The sequence below is a fragment of the Scardinius erythrophthalmus genome, assembly GCF_964197995.2.
Source record: "Scardinius erythrophthalmus genome assembly, chromosome: 4".
Lineage (NCBI taxonomy): Eukaryota > Metazoa > Chordata > Actinopteri > Cypriniformes > Leuciscidae > Scardinius > Scardinius erythrophthalmus.
This window is the reverse complement of record NC_138224.1, coordinates 45,711,342-45,733,778: the sequence shown is the minus strand read 5'-3', so window position 1 is coordinate 45,733,778 and position 22,437 is coordinate 45,711,342. Positions and strand designations below refer to the sequence as shown.

General features: G+C 37.8%; 2 protein-coding genes across 2 annotated transcripts in view; both read left to right on the top strand.

Moving 5' to 3' along the window:
- The window catches only part of LOC308689610 (stonustoxin subunit beta-like), a 392,706-nt gene that overhangs the window by 122,114 nt on the left and 248,155 nt on the right, over positions 1-22,437 (top strand). The window lies entirely within an intron of this gene.
- Positions 1-22,437, top strand: part of LOC308689755 (uncharacterized protein) — a 51,215-nt gene that overhangs the window by 2,498 nt on the left and 26,280 nt on the right. Inside the window, exon 4 of the mRNA XM_081363658.1 lies at positions 775-870. Within this exon, the coding sequence (XP_081219784.1) occupies positions 775-870 (96 nt within the window). The remainder of the gene's footprint in view (positions 1-774; positions 871-22,437) is intronic.

Sequence of the window (22,437 nt, the reverse complement as noted above, 5' to 3'; positions counted from 1 at the left end):
GATAGCGTTCATGCAAGACAGACAAACTGAAGAGCCCATTATTAATTGCACATTCAGTTTAAATTAAGTGCAAATATCCTGTGTTGCTGGCAAAGGCCGTTTACACTAATAGAACAAAAAATTGACGCAGCGAGCAAGAACAGGTTGCAGTTGTTTCATTCTTTGACGCGACTGACCCTAGTTTGAATCCACATTTTCCTGATCCCAACGGACAAGCAAATGTATTTGTACATTTGTACATGAGATCCAGCTCTCAGATTTAATCAGAAATATCTTAATTTGTGTTCCGAAGATGAACAAAAGCCTTAGGGGGTTGGAACAACATGAGGGTGAGTGATTACTGACAGAATTTTAATTTTTGGGTGAACCAACCCTTTAACAGTTTATAATGATGTTTCACACTTATCTGTATGGCCAAACATGATGGAGTATTTTAAGCTGTTTCCGCTGTCATGAGGAAAAAAATCCAGCAGAGCGCTCCAGTGTGTTTTGAGACCCCAGAGAAAGAGTGAGACATGTGCTACCTTTGTTAATATAAAAATTACTAAAAGTAGTAGAGATAAAAAGATAAAGCCGTTCCAATACAGTGTCAATTGTGCAGTTAATACAAACAATACAGACATCACTAATGTTCATCTGTGACAGCAGCACGTGTTTAGAGCTGAGTGATAGCCTATAACTTTTGTATGTGCAAATTAAGTAACCCATAAAATGATAAAGTTGAATCTGTACGTTGTTTCTAATCCCATGTTGTCTGATGATATCTTTCAATAGGAAAAATTGAAGAAGATGAAAGACAGAGACGGCAAGAGGAGGAGAGAAGACGTCAGGAACGTGAGCAAAGGATTCAACAGGAGCTGGACAGAAAGAGTGAATATATCTTTATCTTCTACATTTATTGGAGTGCTTACCAGCTGGAGGTAGCAGACAAAAAAGCTGTTACTCAGAACTGGCTGCACAGTCCTCCTATGATGGCTCAGTGGTTGGAAACTACACATAGAAAACCTTACATATGTGTACACACATACACACACTAGGGCTGTAATGGCATGAGATTTTCATGGTGTGATAACGGTCTCAGGTAATATAACAGTATACGGTATTAAACAATTATTATTATCATTATTATTATTATCATCATATAGTCCTATGAAATGTAGGTAACACTTTAGAATAATGGTCCGTAGTTAACAAGTAGCTATGCAGGAAGTAATAGGTAGTACTGCATTAACACCGAACTTAATACTATTAACTAATATGGAAGCAATATTAACTAAGCAGTAAGTAATAGCTAATTTAGTACAAAGGTAGTTCCTTGGTAGGTATTTGATAATTAAATAACTTGTATTACTTGTGAAAAACATGTTAACTCCTCACTAATTACTCAAGCGTTACCTTGTCATCCCGCAGGAACTACTAGTGATGTGACCCATTATTTTAAAGTGAAAAACACTTTATAACACTTAGAGTTTTTAAACACTTCACTATTATACTACTAGTGAATCACTAGTAGTTCCTGAGGGATGACAAAGTAACGCTTGTGTAATTAGTGAGGAGTTAACATGTTTTTCACAAGTAATACAAGTTATTTAATTTTATATTTGACACATACTGTACATGCATACATTTCTGTGAGGCACTAGTAATATTCTAACAAACATTGTAATCTGGAAGATGTGGTTTTGCGCTTATCGCAACATAAATGCAGCCAATTTCTTCATTAAGGATGTAAATTGTTTTTGACAAGAGAACATCAATGTTTATATTCATATCCTAAAGAGAAGTCCTCCTCAGACGGCTACTGTAACATAAATGTAGGTCTTTGGAGTCTGAGACATATTGAACTGACACTCATTAGAGCTCATAATAGTGAACTTATCCAATTATGTGTGTCAGCATCACTCCTAATTATTTAAAATTTTAAACAAATTATCATTATTAGTATTATTCTATGTTTAAGTTTGAAATAAACAGAGAACATACGTCCATCCTTTGGCAAGTAGTCACAATCTCAACCTGTAGATAATGTATTTGGGGGGATATAATATTCATAAACTGGTTTCCACAATTTGAGGCACAAGCTTCTGAAATGTTATGACCCACAATTGTTCACCTTTTAGACATTTTACTTTTGTGATTAGTAATTAATTGGTTATTCTTAAGTTCGGTGTTAATGCAGTACTACCTATTACTTCCTGCATAGCTACTTTGTTAACTACGGACCATTATTCTAAAGTGTTACCGAAATGTATTTTATTCAGAAAATTAATTTTTCTTTTTATGATTTAATATTATCAAAAACGGTGGTAATCAAATGAATGCATAAAACTAACATTGTAACTAGTGTTTTAAAATGTAATCAAATGAAAATAACTTTTTTCGTTTTATATTTTGGCACAAGTGCTGCACAACAGAGATTTACTATAATTACAAACAGACAAAAAATATAAAAAAAAATATATAAAAAATATATTCCTTAAATAATGTTGAAATAAATTGTATTATTATTATTATTATTGAGAAGTACATTCTATTGTGCAATAGTAATATATTTATGTCATCATTTTGGGGTTGTAGTGAAGACCTTTGAGTTTATTTGACAATAATTTTTCTCGAATACAATTGCGCAGATATTAACTTAAATACATAATATTCAATAAAAATAAACATATTGCAAAAATTAACTAGATTAATCATACTTTTTTTTCTGTGATAAATCACGATGAATCACCATTAAAAAAGTTTTTAACGTTTTTATATTAAAAAATTAACGTTTTTAATATATTTTATAGAGTTGATCCGGATACTCGGCTGAAACGAGTATCCGGTACGGATAAAGCACTTTTGCCGAGTACGAGTATACGAGTAATACGAGTCAATATCTGTGCTCGGATTGAATAAAAATCTTTTCGGGTCTTTTCCATTAACGTTTAGGGTTTCTTCAGCTTCAGGTTTTTTTTTTTTTTTTACTTTGGTTTGTAGTACTTACTTATTAACCAGTAGAGTTCTGGTAAACGTGGGGTTTGTTCAGACGTGGTGCTTGGTAGAATGCGACTTGCGTTGCGTCTCTGCCTGTCGGAGATCTTTTTCTTTTTTAAACCGTCTGCTGGCTCTAACCAGTTTTTTTTTACTTCACGCACTGAGTGTCTGACACGTTCTTGCTGTATTTCATTAAAAAAAAAAAAGGAAGTAGTGGTATAAAACTATATTACAAATTAGCTACACACACACACACACACACTCTCTCTCCCTCTCTCTGCCGGTCATCGGAGTTTTTTTTTTTTTTTAAACGTCTGCTGGCTCTAACCAGTTTTTTTTACTTCAGTGTCTGACACATTCTTGCTGTATTTTATAAAAAATAAAGGTAGTTGTTAGGGATGAGCGAGTACAGCATTATCTGTATCTGTAAAAATATAAATCTGTATCTATAAATATAACAATTTCTGATCAACCCACATCAAATGCATGCTTAAAATAACATACTGGTTAAAGCCCCTCCCATTTCAAGACAACCCGACCCACTTCCGGGTTAGGCCCCGCCCAATCCGAGTACAGATACAGATAATTCATATGGTTAACAGATACAGATACAAATACAGAGAATGCTGTACTCGCTCATCCCTAATATTTTATAATGTAATAATTTCACAGTTAATCTCCAAATTAATGTAGAAACAACATAAAGCCAGTATATTTAAAATATGTGTCTAACAGGTAGGAAATATACAGAAATTTAATAAAGTTATCAAACAGTCTGGACTGCATACATTTAAATTATATGTAGATTAATCTTTATTAAAGGAGAAGTTCACTTTTAAAATGAAAATTCTGTCATCATATACTCACCCTCATGTTGTTTCAAACCTGTATGAATTTCTTTCTTCTGCTGAACAGAAAGGAAGATATTTAGAAAATTATCAGTAACCAGACAGTTTTTGGGTCCCATTGACTTCCATAGTATATTTTTTTCCTATAATTTCCTGTATAAAAATATATACACAAAGAAGTAAAACACTGAAATACAGCACTCAATCACCTTAACTACTACTAATAATAACAGATTTTATCAATAATAATGCCACAGGCTATTCTGATTATCGATCCGATTCTTTAACGATTCTTCTTGATAGCACAATGTGGAAAAATGTAGTCCAAAAAAACAAGTGGTTTTATTTATTTTAAAGCTTGAGTAAGCAAACTACTTTTTATGTAATTTATGTAATAAATAGAACCTTATTGTAAAGTGTTACTGATTAGTTATACACCGATTCAGAGTTCAGAGTCTCTTGAGTTCACTGTTGGAAAGATCAGTTGTTTTAATCATTCATTAAAATGAATCGGTTCAAAGGAGTCATAGTTCACGAATTGGACGTGTCATGCACGTTGTGTGATTATCCCAGCAGTTAGGACATGGACATCCAAGATTTGTGTCAACACAAAAAACATTTTATCACTGGATATTTTTTTTATTTTTTTTATTAAAGTGTGATTTTATGTCAGCTGAATGTCCGGAACGCTTTTCAGAGAAGATAAGGCAACTTATTTATCACAATTCACACCCAGCTGTAATTCAGAAAAAAAAAAAAATCTCTGAATGCTCCACGTGAAACTTTGGTCTTCCGACCTTTTACCACCGTGTCGATTTATTTTGATTAATATGTGCGAGGGAGAGAGAGCAAGACCGCGCTTAGTTTGGAGACGGTGAAGTCTTGTTTATATGAGGTGTGATTTGTGCACTTTTTGACGATCGCGAAGCAAACTGAGAGGTGAACTAACGTGTATACGTATGGCAAGCCAAAGTGTTCATAAACGCCTGGTCTATGGAACGCCGTTGGGGACAATACCTATTATATGCAACGCGTGAAATTTGGACGCATTAACACGCACAGTTTGTACGCGTAAATACGAAGTATATGTTCGGGTGTCGCGTCAGACCGCACAACAGCCAATAGCGTTGCTCTATTTAGGATTTCATTTGCATTTGTGATGCGATGGCACGTTGCTGTATACATATATAAACATCAGACGACATTTCTTTCCGTGAGGGATGATGTGCTGTTAGGTAAGCAAATACCTATGCAAACGTCACACGTAACATTTGTTCGTGAATGAGATCGTAATTTTACGTTGGCATGTACATAGGCAAGCGTAAAACTTTAGAGTCAATGATGCATTTATACGTTGGTTGTGATGTCAGTGCTGTGTCATGCTGTGGCATCTCATCTGAATGCAGGTTTTTTGTCTCCGGTAACGTGGAAAAGTGGATTGCTCTCTACGATGGCTCTTAGAATTTTTTTATTAAACTGTCAAAGAACTTTTACAGACTGCGTTCAGTTGGCATCCTCTTATAACAGGCTATATACACATGTATAACATATGTTAACATGTATACAACATACAACACTGGATACGGCCATAGCCAGGGTGTCAATAATTATACATAATAGTGCCAATAAATGCCATAAATCATTCAACTTTAATAAATACAATGAATAATAAAGTTAGCAAAGGCTAAATAAATACTAAATACTGTGGCTATTGTTTTTTTCAAAATGACTAATGACTAAATGAGTAATCTCCGAGTGGGCCAGCATCAATCTGGTATGAGAGACTCTGGAATGCTCCTTGAAGTCGGGATGTCAGTTTGACTGGAAATAATTAATACACATATAAACTTTACTCAAGAGATATTTTGTCGTACAACACAATTTGTTTTATTTTGTGACTTCAAACATTTGCTGCAATATTTTTGACTTGTTTGGACTACTAACAAACAACAAAAACAAACTTTCTGTGTCCCAGTCTTGCAGCATAGAAGTGAAAAACAACTGTATATAATAGAGAAAAAGAGGATAGAAATTAGAGCAGGGCGATATATCACTTGACATTGTTATGCGCATCTCGTCAGTAAAGCCGGTTCCTTGATTAGTAGTAAATCGCCATCACCTGCTTTCAGATGGAGCGGCGTTTACTACACAGAGCCGTAGTTCACTGACAAGCTGAGCCATATCGCATTAATTATCGCGCCTGCAGCAAATGTTTGAAGTCACAAAATAAAACAAATTGTGTTGTACGACAAAATATCTCTTGAGTAAAGTTTATAACAACGTGTGTGTGTGATTTTTAGAGAAAAAACTACTGTACCGCCTCAGTGGAGCTTTGCTGCATCTAATGGGTAAAATCTGGCACTGCGTCCAAACAAACTTTTAATGAAAGCTCTTTTTTGATACATCAACCTCAAATTTGGAACTTATTATTCTTATTATGCAACTTGTTTAGATTTATGGCTTTGATTTTCTAGCCCTTTTTGAGTTCAACATGTTTCATAAAATATATGATTTAAATACAATATTGTTCATAAATAATTTTTCCTAAACTTAAAACCTATATAGCTTTTTTCTTTCACTTTTTAAATAATCTGCCAACCGTCGTCTTTAAAATGGGACCAAACTTAAGTCTGCACTCCCATGCTTCAAATTTTTATGAGTGTGTCTGTATAAGGACATTTTTGTTCACTGGACCTATGTGTAATTTTTGTAATTGATGCACAAGGTTTAATGTGTCAAAACTTACGACTATGCAGTTAATGATCAGGGCGAAGCCAAAAAGTACCCTTACACTTAAGACACTTAAGGCCAGGGGTGAATCAGTGATAGCCCTGTCTTCTCTTCCTTGGAAAAGAGCAGGGACACAGATTTAGACCAAAAAAAATCTGTATATTATGGAATCAATTATTACTAAGCATTGCTGCTATGTAATGGTATTTATGTAACTGGTCTAAATAAATGACTTTGGAGCACCCCAAACAAAGTAGCCTACACCTCTCATATCAGAGGAGCCAAAAAAAAGACCTGGAGCATGTAGGTGGTGTGGCCTAAATAACTGCGATATCAATTATTGCTACTACACATACATGTACTAACAACACATACATTCAAAATGTAGTTTTGTGGATTCAGATTTAGTGAAACTCAAATCACATTGTCTACCATTTGTATTGTATCAATTGAATAAAAACTTCTTCTTTTTTTTAAAATAATTAACTTTTAATATATTAAATAATAAACGTTTGGATGTCATCTAGTGGAAAAGTTTGGTACTGCACACAATACAATATTTCCTGAAGCTCATTTATTGAGACATCAACCTAAAATCTGGCCCAGAACTTTGTATTGATTTTCTTGAAGTTTTAGAGTTGAAATGTTCATAAACTTAAACTTCATAACTTTTTTAACTTTTTAAACTTTATTTTTACAACTTTGTTTTACTTCTTTACTAATCTGAGAAGTGTACCCTTTTAGTACCCTGTTAGTTCGCAGTGCATTAAGTAATGTTAACCAATACAACTTTTGATTTGAATAATTATTAGTAAACGTTGAAATTAACATTAACAAACATCATTAAATTCAGTAGAAGTGCAGTTCATTAGTAATTCATGTGAACTAATGTAGTTAAATAATGTATGAAACCTTTTTGTAAAATGTTACCAAAATTACAATTGGAAAATAAAAAAACGGTGTTTTTTTCTCTCTTTCTTTTTTTAACTTAAATTGTAACTATTGGATTATAATAACTCACCAATTATAATCCCCTCCTCTGTAAAATTTGCCATCAATAATTCCATGCTGTTTTGCTTGGGTTTAATGATAATACAAGAGACCTAAACCTATAGGGACAAAGGCATGAGCGAAGAAAAACAAGGCAATTTTATTTTTATCTAAATTTTGATAAAACTGCAATTTAAATATATTATTTCTATAAGTTCTACAAAAAAGGACAAAATAGATAGGTTAAATAACCTGATCTATGGCATGTTAAATGGTGGTCGCCTAGTCTATGAACAGTAGCTAAACCCCCCTAAGCCCACAGAAATGGTTAGACCCAAGCCTTCAGCAGCCAATGACACTGACCCGTTCAAACTGATTTTAACTCGCATTTCACGCGTCCTTTTCGCCTGGTTGGAAACTTCACACACGTTTGTACTGCCTGTTTGGGTTATCTGTTTACACGTCAAAAGCGTGCGTTTTGTCCTAGTCAAAACACACGTTTTCAACGCCCATTTTTGTTATTATAAACGTTTTCGGTGACCCCAAAGCGCACGTTGCAAACGCGCGTTTTAAATGGCAGATCACACGTCGATGACACGCGTTTTGATGCAAAAACCGCGCGTTTGTGACGCGCGTTTTCTGTGACCACAAAGAACGTTTCATTAAAAGTTTAAGAACGTGCGCTTTTATGGCAAATCGCGCGTCAGGGACGCGCGTTTGGCGGTCGAAACGCACGCTTTTGACGTGTCAGTGTGCAATCAGACGCCCGACCAGGCGTTTATGAACACTATGGCTTGCCATATATACGCTCGCCAGTCGTCTGGCCAAAATCCCATAGTAATCAGGCGTCAGACGTAAGATATGAGACGTTAGACGTCACGGCCACGTGTTGGAGCTGCGCTCAAAGTGCACGGTGATGTGGCGGCGACGTAGCTGTGTAAGGATTTTTTTTACTTTGCGTCTGGATAACGTATGTGTGGATAAACGTGTGGAAAAAACGTCTGGATAACGTACGCATGGATAAGCGACTGGTTAAATTCTATTTTCTTTAATATTGTACCTTTTTAATTTGGGATATGATCATTCATAACACACTGTTTTCATGTTTTTATGGGTTGTACAAAAGTGTACACACTATTAGTAATATCTCATTTATATATGTTTATATATTTATTTATGTGTATGTTTAAAGGTAATATTGTAAATAAAAAACAGAAGTAAGGTTAAAAAAAATAAAGGTAGCCTATTAATTTATTTTTTAACTGGTTATTGACTGATTTTAATTTACCTGTTAAACGTAATGTTTTATGGGTTTCTCTGTCGGTTCTGTATGCTGCATGTCGCCTCAATCAGAATCATCTTATTCAGATCAGCTCATTAATAGGGACTTTATACAAAAAGAACATGTTTTTCTCGTAATAACGAGATGTTATGTCATTAAAACGACATATTTTCTTGACCTTATAAGGCAGGGTTCACCAATCTCGGTCCTGGAGGGCCGCTGTCCTGCAGAGTTTAGCTCCAACCAGCTCCAACACACCTGTTTGAAAGTTTCTAGTATGCCTAATGAGACCTTGATTAGCTGGTTCAGGTGTGTTTAATTGGGGTTGGAGCTAAACTCTGCAGGACATCGGCCCTCCAGGACCGAGATTGGTGAACCCTGTTATAAGGACATATGTAGTCATGTACAAAATATGCCTTTATCCACATACGATTGATAGCCTATCACGCCTTTATCACACTTCTACGTTCAAAAAGCTTAAGCAAATAGTAGCAGCCCCCAATCAGAGGCGAACAATTAATCAAATTAAACAAATTAATCAATGAGGCCCTTTTTAAAAAATATATTTTATATAGGCCTATACGTTTTTTTATATAATATATTATAAAATGTATTTTTGTTAATAGGCTATATCTTTATTACCTAGAGATATAATTAAACAAAAAGTAGTCATCTAACAGAACATAGCCTAAGTTGTTTATTTTTTACAACATTATGTTCTTATTTTGTTTAATTAACGAAATGTCAATATTCGTCTTTATAACAGAAGATACAATACAAAACAAAAATCTTCAAGATACAGTCTACAGTCTTCACATGCCGGATTGCCACCTTTTAAACAGTCCTTTGTGTGGTGGAATAAGCAATGCTATAGACATATATTGTTAGTTTCTTAATTTAAACTTTATTTTATTATTTTATTAGTTCATTAACTAATTATGCTAACTCAACTATTTAATGTAAAGAGCTGGATACTAATTACCTACTAATTAAATAATGTCAAATAGTAGGCTATTGATTAGAGTTGCCATAGGCTAGTAGTCATTCATTTAAGCAATTAGGACTAATCACACGTTTATATTCAATCCTGGCTGCATAGGCTATAGCCTATATTCCGCGCTCAAGCGCATGCTTAAAACTTGCCGCAAAGCACCGGCAAAAGTAGGCTAATGATAATAAATAACTGAAAAACTGAAAAAAATAACGAAGCATTTTAACTGTTTATTAATAAACTAGTCTTTTCTAAATCAGTGTAGGCTGCCTGCAAACATATCTCCATACATCTCCGCTGTAATGTAGCCTAGATGCGCCTTTCATACGGACTGGATTACATAATCAGATGGTAACGTATTTTTTTTCGTTGGAGGACATTTTTTATAAGCTTTATATAGATAGCTATATTTCACATGTCTGTGAGGCGTGTCTATACATTGGCGTCGGAAGAAAAAAAAAAGTGGGTGGGCCCTCCCCAGAAAAATGTTACTGGAGTAAATACCATTTCATTCCTTTTAATTTAACAAGTAAACTCCACTTAACGTCGGGCGGTTCTTTGCCTCCACGTCGTGCATTAAATGCACATCTATCCGTGGATTATCCCCCTAATACGGTCATCTGCCAGCAATGACAACTTAAAGCTGTTATTGATGTTTGCAACACAATATTTGACTGGAAAGGTACAACAGGCGGTTACTTTCGTCAGTTGCGGCTCGTTGAGAAATATAATGTAGCGATTCAGCGGAAATGGAGTTTAATTTATTAATTGTAATAAAAAAAAAATTAAAAAATTCCTCAAGTGGAATGGATTTGACTGACGGCGCTCTGAAAAGCGAACAGACAAATGCGCTGAATTAGAGATGGTAAAAGTGAGTGGGTCCAATATCATTGATCTTAAAAAGTGGGTAGGTCCTGTCCCACCCATATACAATGGTTCCGACGCCCATGTGTCTATACACTGTTTTTCAGTTTATTTTTGAGACGCGCTCCAATTCACGGAGATCATGAAAGCGCGCCCTGTTCGTCTTTTATTTTACAAAAGCACAACGTTTTATTCTTGTTGTGAGTTTACACAAATAAAAGTAGTTGCAACTGATGTATTATTCTTTTCTGTATGACCAGAAACGATTGAGTATTTTAAGTTGTTTCCACTGTTGATAGGGAAATGCGAGTGATGGCACCGGCGCCTCCATGTCATGCAGCGCGCGCTCCACACTCCGCACAAATACTTGGATATGCGCTTAATAATAGCGAACATTTATCTAGGTTAACGTTAGAGCGAGCGGCCATGCCAGACGGATAATCCTCTTCATGTTTAACAAATCAAATTATGTTGCATTTTCTTGTGCCAGTTTGAAAATGGGTGGCTGAAACACTTAGCCTATACAGATAAACGCCAAACGCTGGTGTTTTTCTTTAAACAAATTCGTTTAGGCTTTAAAATAAATATTGTTTGAGGGCTAATAAATGCCACAATAATTTGTTTATTTTATTGCCTACTTATATTTTTCATTTTTCTTTTACATTGAATACCATTTAAAGGATTTGCTGTGCACCGGCTTCGAAAGACACGTTAAGAGACACCTTTATTTTCTTTATAATAAAGAGTTTATATGGGAGGAAAACGCTTAACGTGTAATTAAATGCGTTGCGTTCATATTCTGGGCTCATCTGCTTTTCTGTAGGATAGTATGGTTTATTAATAAGGTGTGTACAGAATTTGATCTTTTAACATAAATGTCCATTGGGGGCTGCTATTGCTTCAGATTTTTGAACGTTGAAGTGATGAAAAATGATTGGCTATAAATTTTATGTGGATAAAGGCATATTTTGTACATGACTACACATGTCCTTATAAGGCCAAGAAAATATGTCGTTTTAACATTATATTTCGACATAATTGAGTGGAAAAAAATATATTTGTGGCAGCAATGCGTCACCGTACTAACAAGCCCAATTAAAGACTGCTACCTGTTCTTTTGCCTTGTTACATTTTGGGCGTTCATCCTGTGTTTGTTCCTGGAGGTGTTCCCTCAACACACTGTCAGCTTATGAGAGTTTGTAATTACATTTACTTGACTTCAGCGTGTTTCTTTTTGTGTCTTCATTGCTTGGTTTGTAAATTAAAACAATTGCAACCAATACATTTTGAAAAAAATAAAAATAAAAATAAAAGGTTTGCTTCTTCTAAGTTAACTGAATGTAAATATTGTCAGTGCACTGAACTTAAAGTATTTACACGACTATAATAATAATAATAATAATAATAATAACAACAACAACAACAACAACAACAACATACTCGTTAATGCAAAATTTTTGCCAAATAATCCAACGATTTATATTTGTGTTAAATTTATTGGTCAAAACTATACTAACACAATAACATACACTCACCTAAAGGATTATTAGGAACACCTGTTCAATTTCTCATTAATGTAATTATCTAATCAACCAATCACATGGCAGTTGCTTCAGTGCATTTAGGGGTGTGGTCCTGGTCAAGACAATCTCCTGAACTCCAAGCTGAATGTCAGAATGGGAAAGAAAGGTGATTTAAGCAATTTTGAGCGTGGCATGGTTGTTGGTGCCAGACGGGCCGGTCTGAGTATTTCACAATCTGCTCAGTTACTGGGATTTTCACGCACAACCATTTCTAGGGTTTACAAAGAATGGTGTGAAAAGGGAAAAACATCCAGTATGCGGCAGTCCTGTGGGCGAAAATGCCTTGTTGATGCTAGAGGTCAGAGGAGAATGGGCCGACTGATAGAAGAGCAACTTTGACTGAAATAACCACTCGTTACAACCGAGGTATGCAGCAAAGCATTTGTGAAGCCACAACACGCACAACCTTGAGGCGGATGGGCTACAACAGCAGAAGACCCCACCGGGTACCACTCATCTCCACTACAAATAGGAAAAAGAGGCTACAATTTGCACGAGCTCACCAAAATTGGACAGTTGAAGACTGGAAAAATGTTGCCTGGTCTGATGAGTCTCGATTTCTGTTGAGACATTCAGATGGTAGAGTCAGAATTTGGCGTAAACAGAATGAGAACATGGATCCATCATGCCTTGTTACCACTGTGCAGGCTGGTGGTGGTGGTGTAATGGTGTGGGGGATGTTTTCTTGGCACACTTTAGGCCCCTTAGTGCCAATTGGGCATCGTTTAAATGCCACGGCCAACCTGAGCATTGTTTCTGACCATGTCCATCCCTTTATGACCACCATGTACCCATCCTCTGATGGCTACTTCCAGCAGGATAATGCACCATGTCACAAAGCTCGAATCATTTCAAATTGGTTTCTTGAACATGACAATGAGTTCACTGTACTAAAATGGCCCCCACAGTCACCAGATCTCAACCCAATAGAGCATCTTTGGGATGTGGTGGAACGGGAGCTTCGTGCCCTGGATGTGCATCCCACAAATCTCCATCAACTGCAAGATGCTATCCTATCAATATGGGCCAACATTTCTAAAGAATGCTTTCAGCACCTTGTTGAATCAATGCCACGTAGAATTAAGGCAGTTCTGAAGGCGAAAGGGGGTCAAACACAGTATTAGTATGGTGTTCCTAATAATCCTTTAGGTGAGTGTATAGCAATAGTTCAGTGATATTAACACATCACTGGGTTAGTTTCTGGGTCATTTTTAAAACATTTTTTAACCTAGGCATTTCATTTAAACATGTTTACTAAATGTTTAGATTTATAAAATTGCTGTAGGCAGTAAAATCTGTCAAATACCAACTGCAAGATTTAATTAATTGATTTACATTTTTCTAACTGGCAGCCTTAAAGGAGCTGTATGTAAGAAATGTATTTCAATTAATCATAAAATGGCCCTGATATGTCACTAGACATTAAGAAATCATGTTCATTTCAAATACTTATATCACTGACAAAAGTAGTACGGCCAGGATATTGTCATTTAAAAAGTGAAGTTGCAGCCCTCAACTGATGTTGATGTTGTCATCTTGTGTTTTGGCCTGAAGCGCCGCCCTCCATCTATCTACCAATCACGAAGTCAGTAGTGTTTCTGCATCCGGGTTGCCAGCTCTGCTCTAGTTACCACAGCTGCAGCTACAAACTGCAGCCTATGTTCCTGCTGGATCCTGCAGCCTATCTGGCAACCTCGAGTCAGGGGGAGGGGGAGGGGATACACCGCTCTATACAGTAATTTGAAAGTGATTGCAGTACCAGTTTTGGCCACAATCTTACATACAGCTCCTTTAAGTAATATAGCTAACACTTGTTGCAGTCCTACTATATTAAATCTTGGGTAAATATAATTATACTAATTATTATTATACTCATTACTAATAGTCTACACTGTTGCCCAACCCACAAAAACATGAAAACGTGTGTGTTATGATCATATCGGTACAATAGTAAAGATAATAGAATATAGCCTAAGTATTAATCCAGGCGTTCATCAACACGTTCATCCACACGTACGTTATCCAGGCGTTTATCCACACGTTTATCCACACGTACGTTATCCAGACGTTCATCCACACGCACAATATCATACGTCATTGTTCGCGGCAAGGTACGCGATGATTGACACGGTGATTGCTTAGTTTGCAAAGTAAATGCACAAATCACACCCCGGGCCCTATTTTAACGATCTGAAACGCAAGTGTCAAAGCGCAAAGCGCAAGTAACTTTGTGGGCGGGTCTTGGCGCTGTTGCTATTTTCCCGGCGGGATAAATGACTCTTGCGCCCGACGCAAATCTAAAATGGGTTGGTCTGAAGTAGCTTCATTATTCATAGGTGTGGTTTGGGCGTAACGTGAAATAAAACAATCAGAGCGACATCTCACATTCCCTTTAAGAGCAGGCGCGCTTGTTCTAAAGCGGATTCCTATCATAACGGCGGATTTGCCAGGCGCGCGCGAGGAGCGGTTCACAGCAGAGGAGAGCAACGCTCTCGTCAGGGACGTTGGGGATGGAGAAACCCACCCAAATTAACTTCGGTTAAAAAGGCGTATGATAATTTGGGTAAATGTGTAAGCTAGATGTATGCTTTTATAATAAATTGTCTATCTATCTATCTATCTATCGTAATAATGTATGATTTGCAAAAATGAAAACTGCTGCTTCTGTGTAGATGAGAGAATCAAAGTGTATGCGCGTTGTGCACACGCTACATTGATTATGGCCAAGCATGCGCCCTTAAAATAGCATATGAATAACATGCGCAACGCGCCACTGACTTTAAACTATTTTTTCCTGGTTAGTGGCGCAACTGTTTTCTAAACCTGCAAAATAGCATGAAGGAACATTTGCGCCTGAACACGCCTCCTTTTTTGCACTGAACCGCCCAGGGAGCGCAAGTTCATTCCCTAGTTTAGCGACGTGCTTCTGTGGAGGGAAAAACGCGCTTAGGAAATGATAATGAAAAATAGGAATGATATATGCGTCGGTGTACAAAGTCAATTGCGCTGGGTGCAAGATAGGGCCCCCCATATGTTTACACTTTTGCCTGGCTCCGAAAAGAGAGAGTGCGTGCGACCGAGTCTCTCTCTCTCTCTCTCTCTCTCTCTCTCTCTCTCTCTCTCTCTCTCTCTCTCTCAAATTCAAATTCAAATGAGCTTTATTGGCATGACTTGTACAGTATTGCCAAAGCATTGGCCATTACATAAATGGACATTACATACACAAATCTATCTATAAATTACAGGAACGTCTGTCTGTCTGTCTGTCTGTCTGTCTGTCTGTCTGTCTGTCTGTCTGTGTGTGTGTCTGTTCCTCGCATATCTCTCGAACCGTTAGTCCGATTGATTTCAAACTCGACAGGTGTCTCGCCACGGGCACGAGTAAGTGCAGTGCCAAGTTTGACATTGTTTGGATGAGAAATGCAAAAGATATCGTTAAATATATCATTTTTAAAAGGTTGTGGTTTAAAAATAAACATTCTGACATTAGAGAGTTGTATCGGTCAAAGAAGCCCCAAGAAGGTTGTGGTTTAAAAATAAACATTCTGACATAAACACTCAAGGTGATGATACACAGGGCAACTTTTTGAGCAATCTTGCTGGGCAATGTTGCCGTCAACGGGCAACCAGATGAGACACAGGGCCCACGACTGATCTAAATTATCCAGACAGAAATTTACTGCCAATTTTCAATGGGAAAGTGCCTAAGCAACAATCGATCTGCAAGATTGCCCAGCAACATTGCTCAAAAAGTTGCCCTGTGTATCATCACCTTCAGTCAGCTACACTGTTTACTTCTGAATATTATAGTTTGGTTCCCGAACCTGATAAATCCATCTATCTATAAATTACAGAAACGTCCGTCTGTCTGTCTGTGTGTTATTCGCATATCTCTCGAATGTGAGATAACCACTAAATGTGTGAAAACCACTATTTTCTGTTTCAAACTTTCACATAGCATCTTTAGGTTATAACAACATTGAAAATCAAAATCTGGATTTGAATTTTTTAAGATTTATTATAAAAACGGATTATTTTTTCCCAAAAATGCAATAAATTCATGACTTTTTTTTTCTTTTCAAAATGCAATTAATCCATTGAATCAATATAAAGTTATTTTTGATCATATTGCCATCGCAAGAAATATCTCCTGAACTTTTTTGACGGCGATCAGCTCACAAAAACTGATTTTGCACGGGCATTTTGCACTGCTCCCTGAATCGACACGCTTATTCATTTGTGGATGTAAACTGAATCTGTAAGTCAGCTATGCTGTTTACTTCTGAATATTATATTTCATTCTGGTGCGCTTAACGCTATCGCTACTGTGTAATAGTAGCCTATGCTATTCACCAACTAAACATATCCTATTCAATGCGTTCACAGTCTCTTTCACGGGCATCATTTGTAGTTGCCTATTCACAAACTGTTTGCTCAAGCATAGCGTTTTCTCGGAGTTCACTGTGTGCTTTTTTCCATGCACAAATAAAGATGTCACTAAACTTTTGCTGTGTAATTGTAACAATGAGCACTCAAACACACCAAACCAACAATTACTAAAAACACACACAAAAACTGATTTTGCACGGGCATTTTTTGCACTAGTAATCAATAAATTCAATAAATCAATCAGTAAACAAATTTTTGTCCACTGGCTGACTCTCGTAGTTTGTGGCAGGCTGTCACATATTTTGCTGCTGTTGTGAATGAGCTGGAGTCCTCACCCAAAATATGATTTAATTTTTCTGAATTTGGTAGTGCCATAAAATTTGGTTCTAGTTGTTGGAATCTAGTGAAATAGTCTGATCTAATGCTGTGATAGTGATCACAGTGTATCAGGAAGTGTTCCTCTGTCTCCACCTCTCTCTGAGAGCACAGTGAACACAGCCTCTGCTCTCTCGGCTGCCATCTCTGCCTGTGCCGGCCTCTCTCTACAGCCAGACTGTGGTCACTCAGCCTGTACTTGGTCAGGGTCTTTCTCACTTTATGCTCTTTCACACAGCTCAGGTATTCTGCTGGTTTATAATCTCTTTTCAGGTGTAAATAGAGTTCCATCTTCTTTTGTGATTTAGTAGCATCTTTCCAATAGTTAATGTAATTTTGTTTTTGTAATTTAATAATTTGGTTGGGCCAGATAGTGCTGTGCTTGTCTGGCTGTAGTTTCAGCATGAGCTGAGAGAGTGCGCTCCGGTGCCGGTTCTGCTCCTGACACCGCAGGGCCTCAGCCTGGTATGAGCTCGGGTCACTGCGCTTTAGGTGCTGGTAGAACTTCACAGCTCTTTTCTGGATAGTGATCAGCAGGGGGTATTGTCCTAATTCAGCTCTGCACGAGTTGTTTGGTGTCGCTCTGTTTACTTTTAGGATGCTTTTACAAATTTGGGTTTGCAGAGTTTTGATTTCCTCTTTTTCCCATTTTGAGAAATCTTAGGTTTTTAGAGGTCCCCATATCTCGCTGCCATACAGAGCAATGGGTTTGATTATTGCTTTTAGGATTTTTAGCCAGGTTTGAATTGGAATTTCATGCCGAATAGTGTTTTTAATCATGTAGAAGACTCTCATTGCTTTTGCTTTCAGTTCATTCACAGCCAGATTAAAGTTCCCTGTTGAACTCAGCTTTAGTCCCAGATATGTGTATTCGTGGGTGTGTTGGAGGACTTGGTTTCCTGCTCTGAAGACATATTTATTTTCCCTACACCTGGATCTATTTTGAAAAATCATTATTTTTGTTTTAGCTAAGTTAATTTTGAGAGCCCACGTTAGACTGAATGTCTCTACGACGTCGAGGAGCTGTTGTAGTCCCTCTTTTGTTTCTGACAGAATGACTAGATCATCTGCAAAGAGGAGACATCTGATCTCTGAGTCCGTCAGGGTTGGGCCGGGGGCAGTGGAGTTATTTAAGGCTTTGGCTAATTCGTTTATATAGATGTTAAATAGAGTGGGGCTCAATGGGCAACCTTGTCTGACTCCTTGATTTTGGGGGAAAAATTCTGTTCGATTATTCCCTATTTTTACAGCACATGTGTTGTTTTTATACATGGTGTTTATCAGATCAAATGTTTTCCCTCCAATCCCATTTTCCAGTAGTTTTAGGAATAGTCCTTCGTGCCAGATCGAATCGAAAGCCTTCTCAAAGTCAATAAAGCAAGCGAAGACTTTAGATTTATTCTGGTAAACATGTTTATCAATGATGGTGTGGAGGGTGTAGATGTGGTCAGATGTTCTGTGTTTGGGCAGAAAACCAATCTGACTTTTGTTCAGAATTTTGTGGGTTTTGAGAAAGTTCTGCAGTCTTATATTAACAATCGAACAGAATATTTTCCCCAGGTTGCTATTGACACATATGCCTCTGTAATTGTTTGGCTCATATTTGTCTCCTTGTTTAAAGATCGGTGTAATCAGGCCTTGGTTCCAGGAGTCGGGGAAATATCCTACACTCAAAACAGTGTTGAATAATTTGATTATTGCAGTTTTGAATTTTTCATTTGTGTATTTGATCATTTCGTTTAATATTCCATCAATGCCACATGCCTTGTTGGGTTTTAAAGCATGTAGTCTCTCTGTAAGCTCATCTACAGTGATTGGGAAATCTAGGGGGTTCTGGTTGTCTTAAATTTTTCCTTAAGGATTTCTAATTTGGTTTTTAATTCATTTCGAGCAGGATTTGTTTCAGGTGTTTTGTACAGATTTTCAAAGTGTGTCCTCCATATGTTCCCGTTTTGAATGGCCAGTTCTCCCTGTTGTGGTCTATAGAGAGTGTTCCAGTTGTTCCAGAAGTTACTGGTATTTATTGACTCCTCCATTTCTTGAAATATTTGTTCTGTGTGTTTTTCCTTTTTTACTCTTAGAGTTTGTTTGTACAGTCTAAGAGCTTCATGATATTGATGGCGGAGTTCTTCATTGTCAGGATCTCTGTGTTTTTGATTTGACAGATTTCGTACTGTTGTTCGGATATGTTTGCACTCACTGTCAAACCACGTTTCGTTGGTGTTTTTTGGTTTCCTTTTTGATGATTTCTTTTTCAAATTGCACATGGATGCTGTTTGGTGGAAAATGTTGGTAATGTCACTTAGTGCCAGATTTATGCCTAATTTATTTTGTGAATATGTGTTAGTTATAAATTTGTCTAATAATAATTTGATAGTTTGGCTTTCTATTGCATTTTGATAGTTTTCTGTGCTGTTTTTTGTCCACTTGTAGGGCTGTTGCAGCTTCAGTAAATGGGAGGGCTGTCTGCGTGATTCATTGGTATGAGTTCGTCTTAAATATAGCGTAATTGTACAGTGGTCTGACAGAGGTGTTTGAGGACTGACTGTGAATGCTCTGAGATGCACTGGGTCAATGTCTGTGATGAAATAATCGACAGTACTGTTGCCCAGGAAAGAATTAAAGGTATAACAACCAAAAGAGTCTCCCCGTATGCGACCGTTCACTATATACAGGCCCAGTGATCGACAGAGCTCAAGTAGACTTCTCCCACTTCTGTTTGTGAATTGGTCATAATTATTTCTGAGCTGGTATGAGGGCAGAGGGTGGCTGGTGTTTGTATACTTGTCTCCCTGTGTGCTGACAAAGTCTGGTTAATTTCCAGTTCTGGCGTTTAAATCGCCACACATTAACACATTCCCTTTGGTCTGGAAATGGCTAATATCATCTTGCAGGATGGAGAAGGTGTCTTCACTGTAATAGGGAGACTCGGCTGGGGGGAGGTATATAGCACACAAGAATATGTCACGGTCTGTGGAGACGATGTCTTTTTGGATTTTTAACCAAATGTAAAATTTTCCGATGTGTATGGTTTTGATTGAGTCTATGAGATTTGCTCTATACCATATCAGCATCCCCCCTGACTCTCTGCCCTGAGTCACCCCTCTTAGTTTCGTTGATGGTAGAACTACTTCTCTAAATCCAATTGGGCAGCCAGTGGACAAATCCCTAACATTCCATGTTTCTTGCAGTATTATGATGTCAGAATCATGAATTTCCTTTTTAAAGTCTGAATGTTGGCTCTTAATACCAAAAACAGAGGACCTCAGTCCTTGAATATTCCAACATGTGACTTTTAGAGAATATGAGCTCATTAAATAATTACATTTGTTATTTCAAAACAAGACAGACATCAGTATATTGAATTGACAAATCAAGAAGAATATATTAATATTATGATGTATCTAAGAATATAAACTAATTGCATAAACCAAGTAAAATAAATATGCAAAGACATCACATTCATATTATGTATGTATATACATCCACACATACACACTCATATACATATATATATATATATATATATATATATATATATATATATATATATATATACATATACACACATTTTTTTTTTTTAGAAGAATTAATATGAGGTTTCTAAGAATCTGATACAAAATAGACAAAATAAAAATAAATACACATCCATACTTTTTTTTTTTTTTTTTTTTTTTCAAGAATAATAAATAATAGGTTTCTAAGAATCTGTTTTAAAATAAATAGAAATAAAACACTCACACCACACACATACACATGCACGCATACAGACATTTTCTTGTGTATAAATTTTTTTTTTTTCTGTCACTAACCCATGAGGTGTGAGCACAGCAGAGTCAGCATGTGCTGGATGTGTGAGAGGTCTCTGGATGGAGATGAGGCCGGCTGGCTGTGGACTGTGCTGGGGTGGGTCAGTGATCGGCTGGCTGCTTCAGCGTAGCTCCGGCTGCCCGGCTGCTGCTCCTGCTGATGTTCGTGTGGATGAGAAGGCGAGGGGGCTGCAGGCCGGGTCATGCGGTGTCTTCCAGGGGGAAACACAGGGCCTGTCGTGGGGCTCCTCCGGTCAGAGGTGAAGGGGTGGTGTTTTGAGGGGTGTCCCTGCAGTGGCTCTATGGGGTGTCCATGAGGTCGCTGTGGTGCGCTGGATCTGCGGTTGAGTGCGATGTCCTTCAGGGTTTTGGCGAAGATGGGGATTGCCCTTCTGTGGAGATGGACATGGTCATAAAGGCTGCTGAGGTTCAGTGTGGGGTGCTGAGCCAGGTGTACGTTGGGCATTAGGGCACAGTCTCTGGATACTCTAGCATTTATATGCCTGATGGTGTCTGGGTGGAAATCAGAGCGCAGTAGCAGGGTGGAGAGGATGATTTTGGAGTTGGGGAAGTTGGAGGTTGCCTTCTCTGCCACATTAATGAGAGCTGTGGCTACTCTCTCTCGCTGAGCTCTGAGGTCGTTGGTGCCGGTGTGGATGATAATGTGGCTGGGGGAACCCAGCTGCTCTTCACACAAGAGCTCCAGGGCCTTCTGTGTGTTTGGGCACCATATTTTCTTTATGTTTGTTCTTGGAAACAGTTTCTTTTCGTCGATGAACTTGCCATTGGAGTCCATGAGGAGTATAACCTGAGGCTGTGACTGCCTGCAGGAGTCGGATGGAGGAGGGCCACTGGGCTGGGTCTGTGTGGTCGCTGGAGGAGCCGTCTCCTCTGAGCTCTGCTGTTCTCCTCTCTGTGTCGGCTGCTTCTCCACAGCTGACTCTCTGTTCTCTCTCAGCTTCCTCAACTCTTCCCTCATTACAGACAGCTGATTTTTGTACTCCTCTCCCTGGTTTTTCATTTCTTGGGTTTCTTTCTTAAGGATTTCTATTTCTTTCCTGTAATCCGCTTCTTTCTCTGTTGGATCAGTCTCCTTCACTGCTCGATGCATCTCCTCTCTCAGCTGCACCAGCTCCAGCTCCATCTCCCTGAACTTCTCCTTCATGTCGCTGATGATGCTGTGCAGAAGGGAGATCTCCTCACTGTCGTCCCTGGACTGATGGCTGGAGGTCGAGGTGTCTTCTGCACTCTTCTGTGTATTAGGGCTGAGCTTGTTCAGCTGAGCTTTTTCTTTAATTTGGAGGAAATCTTTTTCAAATTGTTTCAGCTTCCCCTGAATCATTACAGTCCCATTTTTATATAGGTTAGCTGTTATTGTGACATCAGAATCTGAATCATCTCCTTCTTTAATCTGCAGTTTCCATCCATTACTGATGCCCTTTCTGATCACTGTGGGGTAATGATGTCTGATCGCTGAGTGCCAGGCTTCTGGGTCTTCTGTGTAGAATATGATGTTACTGACCTCTCCGGTCCTGTACAGGTCTGAGTACAGGGTTTCTGGACTGTTCTTGAGGAGATTTTCTTTGTGTCTTTTCTT